The following is a 16768-nucleotide window of genomic DNA, read 5'->3' on the forward strand; positions in this document are numbered from 1 at the left end:
AATGTCAGCCAATCATCTGTGTTAGGTCTACCTGTAAAAATGATGAACTCAGTGTAAACTGGGCCTTCGGTGATTAATGTGAACTCAGAAACAGACAACAGTACTAAACAGAAATATAAGATAACGTGGGAATGAAATGTGTACAAGTAGGAGTGCAGAGTTGCAGCAATCTATTAATCCTAACATCAGAACGTTTGATTAAAGATGAACACTTAATGGTATTTCTGAACAGCAAGAAACGATGGTGAAGGCGTTGATGATGAAATGATGATCTACCTAACGGCTATTTCGAGCCTGAGCTCCGATATTTTTTGCGGTGGAGGAATGCAACTCTGAAAAATGGCGACCACAGGCGAAGCAAACATTTGTACTGAGCTTGCTACTTTTTAAAAGATCAAACCAAGGAAGGGTGATAATTTATTGGAACACGGCGGCGGGTGGAGAACTTGTGTGCGAGGTGAACATTTACACAAGTGTTATTGACCTTTGGGGATGTTGTTTCTGTCCCAGTTTTGCGGCGGCAGACGTCACGCGCGTCAGTTGACTTTTAGCTCAGACAGCTAATTAAACGCACCTGTCGCGCTTGTGCTCCACGCGACAAGGCCAGGTGGTCACCTAGGCAACGGCCAATTTAGTATGGCTGACAATATCCGGTTAAATGATTATATTATTCCAGGAATAATTTGGGGGTTTGTTTTTGAGGTTTACTTGTATTATTAAGAAACCAATCAAATAGTCAAGTAATTAAATTAAGAAGCAGTAACGTGAGGAAATGCAGGTGTTTGTGCATTTAATTTAACTTACACATAATTAGACCTATACAAAAATAGACTTAAATCAAGATGACTGAATGGAAGTTTCTCCATCCCATCACCCATTTAGTGCCGTGATTTAAGCGTAAAACCCTGACAAACTGATGTGTATTTTATAATTCAAATGCAGACGAAAGCCTGGGGAGGGTGGTATTATATTTAGACAATCTTCGCAAGGCAAGGGGTAAGTTCACTGAAAGACAACACTGAGAAAGTGCCGAGGCCTAAAATATCTGCCCACACAGCTTCCAGCAGGACTGAAGTGCCAGGTGCGAGGACGGTTAAGGCACACACGTACCCAGTTTCACGTTGGGCTGTTTTAGACTTCAGACTATTCTTGGGGAGGCCGGTGATTCCCGAAACCAAACCATTTGTCACGTTAAAATGTACAAAAAAAAAAAAAGTCACGTGTTAATAGTGTGAGGGCATGGGTCAATTTGTGCGTAATTACGCACGGCGGCACAAGCAGATACGCCTCTGCTCAGAGCCTCCCAATCCAAACCTACCTTTCTCTGCTGCTTCTCCCACGCAGGGTCCAGCAGCAGGTCCCTGTCCCAGTCGTCCTCTTGGGTCATGTACCGCTCTTCCTCGTTGATCGTGTAGGAGTTGCTGTATGTTATATGGGTTTCGACAGTCGTCATGATGCAGCCTCTGTCAGGACTTCACGTCCCCCTCAGCTTACAGAAAGAAAAAAAAAATAATCAGCAATAGACGCTGCCGTGAGGACAAGAACCACCTTGAGACGTGGGGTCTCGCGTTCGGGGGGGAGAGATCGTTAGGGGCTGCTGAGACCAGACTCCACTGGTGCGAGGTGCCTGTGCGGAGGTGAGCTCCCACTACCAAAAAACCCTGCTGGTCCGGTGCTCCTTTGCTGGTCAAACGTGTCATACGTGACCGCACCCCAATAAGTATGGGAACTGACAGCATGGGTATCAGGTTCTGACCCTAAAAAGGTTGAAAAGGCGGGGTGGTCTCTTGCGGGCAGGGTGAACCGGCTTGCGAGTGGTTGGGAGGGTTGTCAATTACGCCCCCCTCGCGCCAGAGAGGTTTTTATGGTCTGTGCAATGCACCTGTTGCTGTTAGTGACCCTCAATGGCAAACCCGGGTCTCTGTAGTTTCAGCCTATCTCTCCCGGAAAACAGGACCAAAGAACATTACCCCCCCCCCCCCCCCTCTCTCTCTCTCTCTCTGAACACGGATTTCTAGCAACATAATAGTCAAACACTGAAACAAACCATCTTATTCCACAGGCTGCAGGTAAAAGCAGTTTATAATAAACTATACTACAATGTCTCCGGCCGATAATTAAATACAAATGTCATAGTTCAATTACATAAATTGCATTAGAACAAAAGAGATTCAGGCACTTTTATGAGGAAAAAAAAAAGAATTTATTCATGATTTGCATGCAGACTGAAAAAAATGCCTTAAAACACTAAGAAATACAGATCAAAAAGGCATATATATGCATATCACAACCGTACAATATAATTTGTGTTTATATCAGGATTTTTCATTCACAGTAAACATGTTGACACAAAGATTTCATCTAACATTCATCCACTAAAATCCTTCCAACTAAAATACCAATTTTGTCTTTGTGCTGGAACTGATTTCCTTGAAATGAGCAGATTCATATTGCTATCCTCTCGAGGGTGACACATTATTCTGTCACCCTCGATGGGTCTTTGGAAACTAGAATGATGTATATCATAATTAATCAGGCATATAAAAGTAACCACACTCGGCTTGGTCCATTAACCTACTTGAAGCAACTTAGCTACTGTGACTATTTGTGGTTACCGGCATGTATGTTACTGTGCCACTACTGAGCCGAGGGAAGTGGATGGGCTGACCCCTGTAAACATAACTGTGGGAGTTTTGATAATAATATGGACCACAAAAAAAAACAAAAAACAAAGACAAGACTTGGCCTCCGGTGGCGATAAAAACAGCCACGTAAAGTGGTGGACAAAATAACATGAACACCTTAGAACGTGGTGCAAGCCAATACACCTTCATGCACTGCACACTGCAGCATCGAGAGCAGACAACTCCAATACCGATCAACCGGAATGAAAAACATCGAGCTTCTTGATAAATGCAGGAATATTGTGTTGAACTGTATTCAATTCTACAGGCGCTGATGTTGCGTCAATCCCCCGTAGAGGAGGTAATGGCTGACGTAGGACTCTACCGGATGAGCAGCACTAGAGGCCGATACCTGTGATTCACATCTGTGCTAGAAGAGCTAGAATTGGCTAAAAGCTACTGAATCAATGTGCAATGTGGTCTATGGGCTTTGTGCTCAAACCGAACTGCAGTGTGTTTCCGGATGCACACACTCGCACATCCCAGCTGATACCTGCTGCAGGAGAACAGATGTGACCTGTGGGGTCCCATCACAACAACACAGTACAGAGATGTGATGCATAAAGCGCAACCTGTGGTTCTGCAGCTGTCCAAACCGCAGAAGGCATGTGGGGGAGCGGCGGGGGAGTGGGTGAGAAAGTGGAAGTATAGGGAGGAGGCTGCAGCGAGCTGTGGCTGTCAGTACAGTGTGACTGCAGAGCAGAGATGGGGGGGTGGGGGGGGTTTAAGAGATGCGTGGCTGCATTCACCCAAGCACTGGAAGCCCCCGACTCGCAAGCACCCGAAGAAGCCTTTAGTGAGGCGTTGGGAGAGTGGGGAGGATGGAGGTGGCCGGAGGAAAAGCACTGGAGCGCCCTGATCATGGAGGCCGGGGTGGAAAGGAGTCAACTCTTTATCTACTCCTCGTTCTAAACATTGGGCCTGGAGTTGCATTGATTTTCCAGACTATAATAATAATAATAATAATAATAAGATGACCTCTTTTTTTGTTTACATCTTGGGGTCATAAATGTTTCTACATTTCAGTAAACAAAAAGGTTAAGTGTATCCAAGAAATGGACACCTCAAAGTCAAAGCTGCATTATCAGGATACACTATGGTCAATGTAGAAGGACCAGAATGAGATTCTATCTATCGTGGCAATCAAGAACAGGGTCCTCCAAGATCAGGAAAGGTGAGGTTAGAGCGCAGCTTTGGACAGAGGATCCTTCCACTACCGACTCACCTTGTAATCAACTCATCTATTCATCCCTCTCCTTTGTCTGTCAGGTGGACAGAAGGCAACGGCCTCTTGACTTCATCCCGCAGCTGTCAGAGAAAATGCCGGACAACTCATTTGGCGGTCTGAAAACCTGCGAGTGTGGGGATCGTGTGTGTGTGTGTGTGTGTGCGCGAGGGTTAAGCTTTCTATCTCGGCACATGGACAATCTTAAACAGGTAAAAAACAACAACATAAAAACACACAAGTCACTGAGAGCACGTACCCAGCCAGTCCAGCTGATCCCAGTATTAAGAGGAATAGAGCTGCCGTGCCAGAAAAGTCCTATAGGAACCCTGAGATTGAGAATCTACAGGTCAGACTGGCCTCATACCTAGGCCTATCTTATAGGACGTTTCTGGTTGGCACACAGGCTGTGAGGGACCCAAAGGGAAGAAAATTTCACTTAAGATGTAATGGAGCTAAGTTCTTTTGGCTAACAGGAGTTAAGATCCCTTCCACAGCCATGTGGAACATAACCCGGCATTCAACAATTTGAGCAAAGCGACTTGTCCCAACATTGAAGCCTCTCTGTATCATGTTACAGAGTCCGGCGGCGGGCCACCACACATACACTGTCCATTGGCGCGCCCAGGCCTCTACGGTAACAAAGGAGGATGGGGGAGGTTGGGTCAGGTGGGTGGTTCTGGGAAGTTGAGTCCGAGCCAGAGCCACAAACCCAGATCCAAGGGGGGAGTGGTGGGGCGACGGCGGTGGCGGCGGAAAAAAAAAAAAGCGCTGTGTGTTTGTGTGTGAACGGCGGAGAGGAGAGGCGCATAGGGACAATAGGGTGGGGTTGAGGAGGAGGGGAGGGAAGGGGTCAGGAGGGAGGGGAGGGGGGGGCGGCGAATACGGCGGTGGAGAGGAGTTGACTAGCGGGCAGGGGAGGGGTAAGGGTTTGTCCGCATGTGCCAAGCTTCACCAATCAATGAAGCACCCCTCCCAAAAAAAAGTTCTCCACACATCCATGCTCTCGTTCTGTTAAACACACACACACACACACACACACACACTTCCCTTTATTCACTAGCTCAGACACCAGCGGGACAGTCTAGTACGCTGATGCGAGACAGGACTTGTGGAAGGGGTCCTAAACCCCTCACCCCCCCCCCCCCCACCGATGGCACTGCCATTGCATCAGAGGAGGAGTTACGGAGTGGGGGAGGTGGTGATGGCGGAGGAGAGGAAGGTGTGGAGGTGGGAGTGTTGTTGTCAAGGCACAGTCAAAAGGAAGGGGCGGCAGGTGGGGAGAGGAGAGGTCAGTGCTTTTGTTTCGTTTTCGTTTTTTCATTTACCTTGGGTGGTGAGGAGAGAGTTGGCGTCGCGCTTAAAAGTCGTCCCCATGGCTCACGCCGCCACGCTCACGCACGGCTGCACGCTGGCCGTCCCAGGTGGCCCGGTGACCTAATTCAGTTGAGATAGTTAGTTCAGAGCTGGACTGTCGCCGGGGGTATTTAGTTTTTTTTTTTCTTTTATGCGGCAGAGTTACAGATTATCACACATGCAGGCCTGAGTGGACACAGAGACACACGGAAGGGGGGAGAATTTGGTGCAGCAGGGAGAGACGAGACCAGACCAGACGCACACCCATCAACCCCAGAAACAGGACTGCTCCACAGATCAAAATGCACCCAGGCCATTCTATCTGTGTGCCTCTCCCCAGCTCTCAACATGATGCCAGTTTCTATCATGTCCTTTCTTGATGTAAAAAAAAAATAAAAAAATCTATTAAAAAAAACAACAAAAAAAAGGACCATTCCCAGCTTTTTCTTTGCCAGAATTAAATCCTGATGTGCGTTTGGTCAAGTGCAAACCTCTTCAGAGAAATTTTGGTTTGCACCCAGTTTGAGAGGCTGGAGAGAGAAAGGAGCACCAACCGGCACTTACCCTGACCAAAGAAAGCAAAGCTGGGCCAGCATCTACACCTGCGTGGTCATTTTAACACGAGAGAAACAGATAGTGGAGAAGAACAACATCAACAAGAAGGGGAAATGTCCAAACCCTTTGCTTTCTTTTACCACAGTAGTGAGCCAAACACTTTATTATAATAATTATTATAGTATACATATTCTCAATAAAAAGCATGCCGATTTTTAATTCTGTTTGTCTTTTCCTAATAAAAAAAAATTAAAATTAAAAGGCAAAATTAAAGTACTTCTCTAAAAAATACGGTCTCAAACATGGCAAACAAGACATTTCGCAAACCACATAATTCTACAAAGGATGCAACTGGTATGTATTTGTATATACAACACAGAAAGATTACACTGTGAGATGCAAAAGTCACTTAACTACTAAAAACCACAGCGGGAGAAAGGATGGGGGGGGAGGGGAGGGGGGACAGCGAGGTAGTAAGGTGAATTCAGAGGATGTCTGTGTGTGCATCAGACCGATGTCAAGCAGTAGCCGCAAAACAAAAGTGAGAGTTTTAAGTGATTATTTTAGAACCGAATGGGCGGAGTTTGCCACTCGGGACGAGCTCGTGAATGTCAAAAGGTACCCGTCCTTACAGGTCAAGCTTTAGTCATCCCGATGCCGAAAACCCCGCCAACCGGATCCAACAACCGGATTTAAAACATGACACTTAAATATTTTTGCAATTACAATCTGACGCAGGTCTGGTATTTAAAAAAAAAAAGTCAGATAGTTGGGGCATCTGGAAGACACTTCCCCATCTCTCAATTCATTGGTGCTATCACTGTTCCTGCTTAAAACCAGCTGCTAATTATGAACCTGTGAGGCTCAGTTTGTGGCTTTTCTTCTATAAAAAAATAATAACTACGATCCAGTTACCCCCCCCCCCATGAAACGATTAAAAAGCACTTAAAATGGGAGATCCCTCCACGTAATGCGCTTCACTCAAAGCTTATAGGCACATAATTGAGCTTGTCACATGTCATGATTCCTAATAGGATGCAGTGTACAGATCCTTTGTAAACAGCTCATTCAGTAGTCACACATGGGGGGGGGGGGTTTCTTTTCCCATTTACATTTCATTACACCCCAGGGATGACTTGTATTACATGTAAACTACACTAAAACAAACAAAAAACGCAAAACAGTTGTGTTTTAAAGGCCTCAGGAAATGGAGGAGGACTTAATACAGAATATCTACAAAAGTCATTGTCACTGAAAATCCGCCCCTCCCCCCTAAAATAAAGACCCTGTACCTTTACAGGAACTGCTGACTGGGTGAAAAATGTTTAATAGAACAGAAATGTACTGTCAGAGGTAGGCAGCTGTAGTTAAAGAGAGAGAGAGAAAGAGAGGTGAAGCCGTGCCTTCCAGTGTTGTAGTTAGAGTACAGGTGGGGGGGGGGGGGGGGGAGGCAGCAGTGCCTGTAAAAGTTCGAGGAGGGGGGGGGGGGGGGGAGGGGTCAAGGAGAGATCCAGACATACATTACAGTACGTCTTATGTGTGCTTTACGTGGTTTTTTTTTTGTTCTCTTTTCTGCAAGGCGCAGTCTAAGCTGCTGCGTTTGTGCGCTGCAAGGTCAGGAGCCCTCTTTCACACAACCCACATCACATTCCGGACAAACCCCCCCCCCCCCCCCAAAAAAAACCGTCAACCTTGGTTCTATTGGACACGATGCAATGCAGCCTGGACACAATGTGTGTGTTTATCTGGCTTCCCATCCGATTACATTACAAATCAAAACGCTCCCAACATAAGGCAGAAAAGGTTTCAAATTAGCTGCCCGAACTGATCATCTAGGCCCAAGGAGGATGGCTGATAAAAACCAATGTCTTATCGTGGATTTGGCCGTAGAAAAATCATAACTGGGTTGCGGAAATAAAAGGCATGTGAAACGACCGACTGGGTCAGTCTAATACTGGCACAAGTGTGAGACTGGCACGATAAAGAAAAAAAGAAGTAAAACTGAGAAGCACAAAGAATGCCCGAACAACAGGTGAGAGCCTCCCATTCATGGCTGCAGTGTGTGTATGCAAACAGGACCAAGGTTAGCCGACCGAGTCCCTCGTAAAGCAGGTTAATAAACCAAAGGAGCCCCCAAGTTTCAAACCCCACCCCCCACACACACTTAGATCCCACAGACGCACTGACTCACTCACACGCACATACAGCTGCTGTAAGGTGGTCAAGTTTGGGGGTGGAAGAGGAGATGTGGGATGGGGGTTCAGGGCGAAGAGGGAGGGGGTGTAGGGTGGAAGGGGCAGAGTTGTGTGCGACTATCGGAAGGGGGGCTCAGGCGTGTGAAGGGAGAGTTCGGGGCGGCGGAGGATGGCCTCCTTGCGCGTGGGCGGCGGCAACGGCGGCTCATACACCCTTGGCACAGCCATGGCGGCTGCCACTGCCGCGGCGGAGGGAACCACTGGCCTGAGGGCGTCCAGCGCAGCGACCGACTGGGCGGACATCGCGGAAACGGTGGGGACCGCCGACACTCCCGGCATGCCTTGGATGGCCGTCATGGCACTCGGCGGCGGGTAGGCGTACTGGAACTGGGGGTACTGCTGCAGCTGCTGGTAGTACTCCGCGTAGTACCTAAGAGAAGTAGGGAGGGGTTAAGGTAGGGGGGAGAGGAGGGTTCAGGTAGGAGGAGGGGACAGGATGTGGGATGACACAGTGGGAGTAACGGGAGAGCGGTGAAGCGAAAGAGAAGGATGCAATGAAGCATTAATCAACTGTGAGAAATGTGGCAAAAAGATTGTAAATAACCGTGATTCCTAGAGGTAAACAGCTGAAAAGTACAGTAGCAGAGACACAAACTCGACTCTCTCTGGGAATGTTTCAGGGCTGGCCGCATAGCTGCTGGTTAAAGAGGTTTGAAGATCACGTCCTACCTGGCCATGGGGTCCTCTGCAGCCTCCGCTGCCTCTTCTGCCGCTCGGCCGGCTGGTGTTGGGAGCAGGGGCCGGCGCGGCTTGGCTCTCTGGTACATGAACGGCTTCATCACCGGGTCTGGTAGCAGAGGCATCGACCTCCGCAGGGGACTGCGGTCCCTCTCGCCAGACTTTGCGGCAGCCGCCGCCGCCGCCGCGACGGCCGCCTGCTGCTGCTGGTCGGCCATAACCTGCTGGCCCTGGGCAAAGTAATGTGCCTGTCTGGCGGCCTCAAAGATGGCTGTGGTGGGGTCCGCTGCTCCCATGGCGCTTATGTGAGCGTAGGCCTGTGCGCCGCCGCCATAAATAGCTGGAGATACGGCGTAGGCGGGGTTGACCGCCGCCGCTGCTGTTTGCATTTCTAGTCCATGAGCAGCGGTCAGGTAGACATGGGAGTTGGCCATGGTTGGGGTGTAAACTTGAGGGGAGTAGGCGGCGGCGTTCGCCGCCATCTGGCCGTAGATGTTGGGCGCCATCGAGCTGTACATTTGGGTGGCGCCTGATTGTAGAGCTGCCTGGTTGGCCACCGATCCATAAAGCTGACTGGCAACGTTGGCACCGTACACCTGGCTGGCAAGAGCACCATAAACAGCCGGATTCACGGGGTTTCCGTCGGTGCGCGTGCCCGTGGTGATCCCAGTGAGAGCCGCATATGTGGGATCGAAGGTGGAGGTGTTGTAGACCGAATTGTGCACGCTTTGTTGGACCTGTAGCGGGAGGCCGGCGGCGGCGGCGGCGGCAGCCGCCAGGACCGCCGCCTGACTCTGGTACTGCTCCAGAGAGGGCTTCCCCACGGGGCATTCTCCAGCATAGTGGCCCTGCTTTCCACAGTTAACACAGGGGATCTTTCCCGTAGGCGCCTGCTTGCTGGGCTGGACCTTGGACAGCTCTACGGACAGGGGGCGGCCCTTAAACGAGGTGCCGTGCAGGGCCTCGATGGCCTGGAGCGCGTCTTCCTTGTTTTCCATGTGGACAAAGGCATAGCCTGCGGAAGAGGAATGCCTGGCTGTCATTGAGCGCAGGGACAACAGTTAGGATCACAGTGGCATTGCCACAGGCACTTACTTATTACTGCTACCAAGAAGAATGCATTGCACCAAAGGGAAACAAGGACGTGGGCGCGTCTTGTTCTTTTGCACACAGAGAACTTTGGACTTATGTATCATAATAACACATCACATGGTCTCAAACGTGTGCAGTAGAGCACAAAATCTCTTTAACTGGAATAAGAACTGTCAGATGTAATCGCTTACCCGCTCTACGGCACGACTTCAAACACTAGCTCCACAATTTCACACACAACACTCGAGAGAGAGAGATGTTACCGGGAGCTTTTAAAACACACATATATATATATATATATATATATATATATAAAAAAAAAAAAAAAACAGGCCTTGGCTCACCTTTCACTTTATCACACTCGAGGACTTTCCCGAACGTCTGGAACAGCTGCTGGAGGTCCTCGGTGGTGCACATCCCACTCAGGTTACCCACGAACACCTTGGTGGAGTGCAACGGCCTCCCCCGCGACTCCTCCACCACCAGATTGCGCCCGCGAAACTCCCGGCCGTTGAGCTCCCGGATGGCTTGCTCGGCGGCGTTCTCGCCCTGCAGGTGGACGAAGGCGAACTGCCGCAGCACGCTGCAGCTGACCACCTGGCCGTAGGGCTCGAAGATGGCCGACAGCTCCTCCTGGGTGGTGTCCAACGCCAGGTTGCCCACGAAGAGCTTCACCGTGTTGCTCTTGTCCATGGCGCTGCAGAGGGGGAACAGAGGAGGGTTGTACTTGGTTAGAGATAAGAGAGGAAGGAGGAGGGCGTTAACTACACAGTGCGACAAGTGAGAACAAAGTCTGAAGAGGAGAAGGAAGTAGTGGAGTGTGATTATCTGAATACAGGGCTGGGCTGCAGTACGCAGGGACATCGCTGACCCAACTATTTAGTTTCTTTTTCTGGGCTGAAAAAGATCTGTGAGGGAGGGGGGGTTGGTGCTGACTTTGAATAAACAAAAGACTTAACACCTGCTGCCTTACTATCCAGAGATTAGGCAAATAAAAGACTGAGCACACCAATAAGAGAATTTATACGTGCACTCTCGATAGAGAAACCTCGGCGCGTGAATGAGCCGCCAGATTAACATTCAAATATTTGACCCCACAATTGCCTGTGTGTTCAGATAAAAGATTATGCAAAACAGAGCAGGGTTTCCCCCCCCCACAGGAGCCGCATTATGTCAGCGAGTAATAAGCGAAATATCTCCAATAGTCGTCGTGGAGCAGAGGCAGACTGAAGGAGCACGTCATTAAATATCTCAGTCTTACTTTAGAGGGGGCTGTAATTACAGGTACCGCTGTGAGTCAGGCTCTTACACAGGAGACAGCCGGGATCTTACACCATTACCTTCAAAGTAAGAGCGCTGCGGATCAACACACGTGGCATTTTCAGTGATCTTTAAGACTTGGGTGATACAGAAAGGCCCCAATGTGTCACCTTTTTTCCCCCTCCCTTCTTCACTCTCTTCTAAGTCACACTGTAGGAGTGTTTTTCTACAGGTTGGTCGACACCTTTTTCCTTCCTCTTGAGCAACCTTCACGACTGGCTGTGAATCAAAAGGGCAATGTGGAACATGACACCAGAGAATGACATTTCTATTTTTTTTTTTGGTTTAGGCTCCAGTCAGACTGAACTGCACCTCTTGTGCTGCTGCTGACACACACACACACACACACACGAATGTATTAAAGGAGATGCAAGCTTCGGTGTTTCTGTGCTGTGGGGCCTCCACGTGTGAGTGCACCCCTCGGTTACATATGGCTGCTGCATGAACACTGAGTCCATGCGAGGCATAACTACAGGGAGAGGAGGAAGGAGGAGCTGGTTTTCTGATGACGCAGCGCGAAGCTGAGTCAACACATTTTCACAAGCTCGCGTCTTTTAAAAAAAAAAAAAAAAAAAAAAAAAAAAAAAAAAAAAAAGCGAAATAAATCTCGATAAGACGCAAGTTAAGTTGTTTAGACGCGTTGGACAGATTTGTATTGCATGTGTAAGAAATGTGAATGAGGCGGGATGCTTGGTTTTCTTGCTCGTGTGCAAAGCAAACAAACCCTAAAAGCGAAAAATAAATAGATTTTTTAAAAACATGTATTTTACGCAACAATGTAAACCACAAAACAGCAGATTACAACAGCTGGAACCCGAACGCAGATCGATACAATGTAACAACAGACATGTTCTTCTCTCCCCACGCACAGGAATGAATACAGTGTAACACCGAGTGATTTCCGTGCAACAACACGGTTTAACGGACTCCCACGCGACAACACGCACGTGGAAAACGCTCGAGCCTAAAGACGAGTTTAGATTTAATCGCCTCCGATGAGAATAATACGGCAGAAAACGGCGATTCAAATAAAAGGAACTACCATCTTACCTAGGCGGTGCTGCGTTTCAAAATGGTAGCGCCTGCTTCCGTTTGCATGTCGGGCATTCTGCTGGAGAAGGGCTGCAGGAGGGGGAGGGCTGCTGCTGCACCCCAGAGGATGCTGAGTCCTCACAAATATAGGACACACACACACAATAATGCACGTACACGAGGCCAAGTATGAGCCCGTTTCATTTCATCAGTGCCACCAGAAGAAGAAGAATTAAAGGCTGCTTTAAAGCCGCAGGGTTCTGCACCGAAGGGGGAGACAGGAAACAAGCGAGTGAGTTCAATTAGAGGGCTCATTATGTTCCATGAAAGAAATATGACACATTTGCTCAGCCACAGAGGACAGATCAAGTGCAATATTAATACTAATGCAGGCTGTGTGTGAGTGTGTGTGTGTGACAATGATTCACGCAGATTGTCAAACATTGAAGCAGAAAATGAAATCAGCAAAACATTTTATATTTATCAAGCAAAAACATTTTCTTTTACATTTTTGGGTTCCAGCTTCTCACTGATTTGATTAATTGTCAGAGACAAAAATGTCTATTTAAAGACAAACATATCGATTGGAAAAAAAAATAAATAAATTAAAAAAAAAAAAAATCTATAATATAAAACTTCATTTTATATTCCTACAGTCCTACATTCAAGTGGCGTTCACAGCCCTCGGACACAAATGGGAAAAAAGGACACCGACTGAACATTTGAGGGGGAAAATTCAATAAGCGTATTCAGCCTTCACCGGGACAAGACAGATGCTCAATTTGGACAATCGATGCTAAACTTGCAACGGCGATACGCAGCACACCACTCCGTCACAATATTGACGGCGTCGTCAGGGGGAAGGAGATGTGCGTTAACAGAAATCAATAAGTGTGACGAGGTAGAAGTTTTGTACATCATTAGATTATACTTCAATCATCACGTATATATATATTTTTTTTTTAGCAGGATGAAGGAGCTGAGCACACACTCCTTCAAGGAACCCCACTTTCCCTCTGGAATTTGACTCTCTCCTCCGAGCTCTTTCAAAATCTCTCTTAAACAAGTCACCCGCACAAGCTGATGGATTTAAAATGAACACACTAATGGAGGAGTTGCAGATAAACAGTGGAACAGAACGTATACTGTGCAGTCGGACTAATGCAGCTGGAAAGCTTTGCGACAGTAAATATCCTAATTATAAGCCTCACTCCATTTTGTAAACCCACGTGTGTGTTGACTTTCCTGCTAAACTCAAAACCTATGTTTTTAACGAATCATTTCTACGACTGTTTTTTTAGGAGGCTTGCATCATCAGCTTAGACACTTTAATTAAATTGATCCCAGCCATGAATGTTATTCATTTAGACGGCGACGAGACAGATTGTGTCGGAGGTGGCTCTTTATACAAACATACAACAGTATTAACGGACATCTAGCTAATCAAAGGTGGCTTTCACAAAGCCTCCGATTTAAACTGCTACAGTGCTTTTAAAATCCTCAGAGGACAGTAAACTGTGACCGCAAGAGGATTTCATTTCAAGAAAATAAGGCCGTTTTTCTTTGGTCATCCGTCCAGCTGTGTGGAAACGTATTCCTCAGAGCTCCGATCCTTTTCTGTTCAAACGGATAAGGCTCTGTGTTCAGAGGTGTGCCGCCGGCGTCTCCGTGCCGGCCTTGCTCCGACCTTTCCCCGCTATCGGCCGGTCTCTCTCCTCCCACAGCGTGACCCCGTCACAGGCGCAAATCTGTTTGGGGTTCTGGAAAAGACCAGCGGATCGGGCGATGATCCCACAGGCCAGTCTGTAGAGGAAAAGACGCAGTGTTATCATTATCAAATCTCAACCTTGGAGCTGGTAGTTTGACAAAACAATCCCAACTCAAGGTCCATTTACAAACCAGTGCCGTTGACACACCTTTCCCCAGAGTTCCCAGTCCGTTTGGAGAGCGGCTGACCTCCTCGGCCCAGGTCGTCCTCGCCCGCATCCACCACCAACGACCGGCCGATCACGTCCCAAACCTACAGCGTGAGCATCAAGGAGTCAATGGAGAGGAAAAGAAAAGCCCTCATTCAGAGCTTTTCCCCCATTTCCCACTTTGTACATCCTCAATTCCTTCACCCTCGCCTCCTCGCCTCACGTTTTAGACCCGCCCACAGGAGATACGAGCAGAGGAAGCGACGCGAGGAGATAGGAGCCGAGGGTATTTAACAACGTGCGATATCACTGCATCGGAGCCTCACGTCAATTAAATACGACGTGGGGGTCGAGCTGTGTCGCCTCTTTTATCCGTCACTGGAAAACACTTCCACGAAGGACACACCGGTGCTTCCTTGCTTATAGCTCCTCCGGCAAGCCTCGGCGCTCCTCGTGATGGGTCACAAGCCAGAGGAGCGAGGAGACGAGGAGGCACAAAATCGGGAAATAAGATGGGCATCTGGTGTTGCTTTGGAAATTAAATGTTTGTATGAAACATATTTGATTCCTAAAGCTAAATATGTTGCAGTTACCTGCTTTTCTACCAGTGCCAATATGTGTGTGTGTGTGTGTTACCTTTAGCTGACTGTCCTCTTGTCGAAATGAAGCTCGGCCATCTGGTCCAGCAACAATATTTCCCAGATCACCCACATGCTGCACGACAACAACACACAGAGAGTGCCCACATAAATAACACAGAACCATAGAGAGCCTACACGAGAGTAAGCGGCATTTAAAAGTTAGGGAACACCGCCTTAAGAGGCGTGGCCCCGACTGTCACACACTTAATTGAAAATGTGGCCCCTGAAGCAGAACTGCTTCAAAACGGCTCCTGCGGGACACGTTTGGCAATCGGAGACGGGTATCACGTCTCACATTTGGCTCACGCTGAAATATTTATTAAATCTGGAGCAGAGATTTTGTCAGTATTTATGAGGAGAGGATCCATTATTTACTAACTCCTTCTACGGCTAAATATTCTGGCATGAGTGAACTCTGGCACGGAGCAAGTAGTCTCTAAAAACGATGAACAACGAACGATTATGCAGGAAGTTAAGGAGCAGATGTACCCTTTCAGAGTCCCCTGGACCGCCGTGTTGTCTTCCGAAGGGGTTGTAGTGCTCTCCACAACTGTAAAAACACAAAAGAAGAAGAATTTGAAACTGCGTGGTTGCCGTCCACCATTAACGAGGCCAAGACAATGTACAACGTCCTACCTGAGGCAGTCCCGCGTGAGGTCCCCCAGGGCGTGGACGTGGAGGCCGTGGGGTCCGGGCTCCAACCCATCAATGGTCCCGTCAATCAAGCAGCGCTGCTCGGACAGCTGCAGCAAACGCACCACCCCCTGGATCCTCCCCACACCGGCCAGCATAACCACAGCTGAACCCAGGTCTGTCATGGAAATACTTGCGATATGTTAATCCAGGACGTGTTTTGTTGATATGTGTTATTAGGAATCAATGACTGGTGCATACAAAGTCTTATAAAACAGTCTACAGCTGATTTAGAAGAGTAAATAACATTACACATCCAACCAGACTTCTGGTATCTGAACATTTTCATTACTTAAAGCTACGGCCTCACTCCGGTCCCGTTGTTTTCTCACCGTGCTCCGATCCTCCGATGCCTTTCAGCACCGCCCTGCGTCCCGTGCTCTCTATCAGAGCCTGCACCTCTGCGCTGGTCAGCGCCGACTCCACCAGCACCTGCTCCTTACCCACATCCACACTGACGGACGACACTCCTGCAGACACGGTCGAACCATCAAGCGATAGATAGGAAATTAAAAATGAATGATAAACTAGTGACGAACAAACGCTTCAATCTTTTCAATGTGAGGATTTTCAGCTTTTCTGCATCACTCTGTTATTCTAATAAACCGTGCTAAGATGAAGAGCAGTTGTTGAATTTCCTTGAAGCAGACATTCATTGATAATTGATCATATTCATTGATCATTAACCTGGCATAAGTGTAGCATTGCATGCTTGCCTGCAGACATATTGCACATGTTTTTGCATGATCAGCTGCGCACATATTTCAAAGTTTCTAGTTTACAGAAGTTTAGCATTCAATCTAGATGAATTAGTTTGACGTGTAACAGCAGTTGTCGCTATTTAGTAGTAATAAACTCCTTTCACAGTGCTGGTAAACAAACCCTTCAGTGCTCTCTTACCTGGTTCGCCTTCCAGCACAGCTCGGACTTTAACTGCGCAGCTCTCACACGTCATCTGCACCGCAAACTCCAGCTGTGGAGCAGTAAAGAAACATGAAACACCTGTAGATAACACAATGTAAGGTTAAGTACATTATCATATCGGCATTAGTAGCACGTGAGCTTAGCACGCTATGTAACTGCGCAGCGACACAGGAGCGCACGAGCACAATAAGGCATGTTTTTGACATTATTTTAATAATATCGTGACTCAGCAAAACACGACACGCGTTACTGTCGAACCTTGGTTGGCCCCGCAGAGTCCATTTCGTCACCGCGCGGAGCCGCCTGGGCGATGACAACTGAATTAAACAGACAACTTCCCACTTTTCTGGAAACGGAAGCGAGCCAGCTGCGCCTGATAGCGGGCGCCGCCATGTTG

At 48.0% G+C, this 16768-nt stretch overlaps 3 protein-coding genes across 8 annotated transcripts in view; all 3 read right to left on the bottom strand.

Annotated features, from left to right (window-relative positions):
- actn3b (actinin alpha 3b) overlaps nucleotides 1-7261 on the bottom strand; it is a 31502-nt gene extending 24241 nt beyond the window's left edge. The window contains exons 1-2 of one of the 4 annotated variants that reach the window (XM_031851514.1): nucleotides 5238-7261; nucleotides 1319-1489 (exon numbers count right to left, since the gene is read on the bottom strand). In XM_031851514.1, coding sequence (XP_031707374.1) covers nucleotides 1319-1453 — 135 coding nt within the window. In that variant the 5' untranslated portion in view covers nucleotides 1454-1489; nucleotides 5238-7261. Of the gene's footprint in view, nucleotides 1-1318 lie in introns of all 4 variants that reach the window. The other 3 variants (XM_031851512.1, XM_031851513.1, XM_031851515.1) reach the window with 3 other exon arrangements.
- A 37-nt stretch (nucleotides 7262-7298) lies between these two features.
- On the bottom strand, nucleotides 7299-12308 carry rbm14b (RNA binding motif protein 14b). Of its 2 annotated transcripts, none has more exons than XM_031851518.1 (4): nucleotides 12216-12308; nucleotides 10190-10542; nucleotides 8745-9768; nucleotides 7299-8445 (listed from the first exon to the last, which is right to left on the bottom strand). In XM_031851518.1, exons 2-4 carry the CDS (start codon nucleotides 10536-10538, stop codon nucleotides 8133-8135), a joined length of 1686 nt encoding a protein of 561 aa, XP_031707378.1. In that variant the 5' UTR covers nucleotides 10539-10542; nucleotides 12216-12308; the 3' UTR covers nucleotides 7299-8132. The 2 variants fall into 2 exon arrangements, with proteins under 2 accessions (XP_031707378.1, XP_031707377.1); XM_031851517.1 differs by having other exon boundaries at nucleotides 8745-9789.
- Nucleotides 12309-13204: 896 nt separating this feature from the next.
- On the bottom strand, nucleotides 13205-16768 carry ccs (copper chaperone for superoxide dismutase). Of its 2 annotated transcripts, none has more exons than XM_031851520.1 (8): nucleotides 16630-16768; nucleotides 16348-16420; nucleotides 15780-15917; nucleotides 15391-15565; nucleotides 15244-15304; nucleotides 14750-14827; nucleotides 14114-14217; nucleotides 13205-14000 (listed from the first exon to the last, which is right to left on the bottom strand). In XM_031851520.1, exons 1-8 carry the CDS (start codon nucleotides 16762-16764, stop codon nucleotides 13841-13843), a joined length of 924 nt encoding a protein of 307 aa, XP_031707380.1. In that variant the 5' UTR covers nucleotides 16765-16768; the 3' UTR covers nucleotides 13205-13840. The 2 variants fall into 2 exon arrangements, with proteins under 2 accessions (XP_031707380.1, XP_031707381.1); XM_031851521.1 differs by having other exon boundaries at nucleotides 14097-14217.

This window comes from Anarrhichthys ocellatus, unplaced genomic scaffold, assembly GCF_004355925.1.
Source record: "Anarrhichthys ocellatus isolate YVR2014 unplaced genomic scaffold, GSC_Weel_1.0 scaffold11, whole genome shotgun sequence".
Taxonomy (NCBI): Eukaryota; Metazoa; Chordata; class Actinopteri; order Perciformes; family Anarhichadidae; genus Anarrhichthys; species Anarrhichthys ocellatus.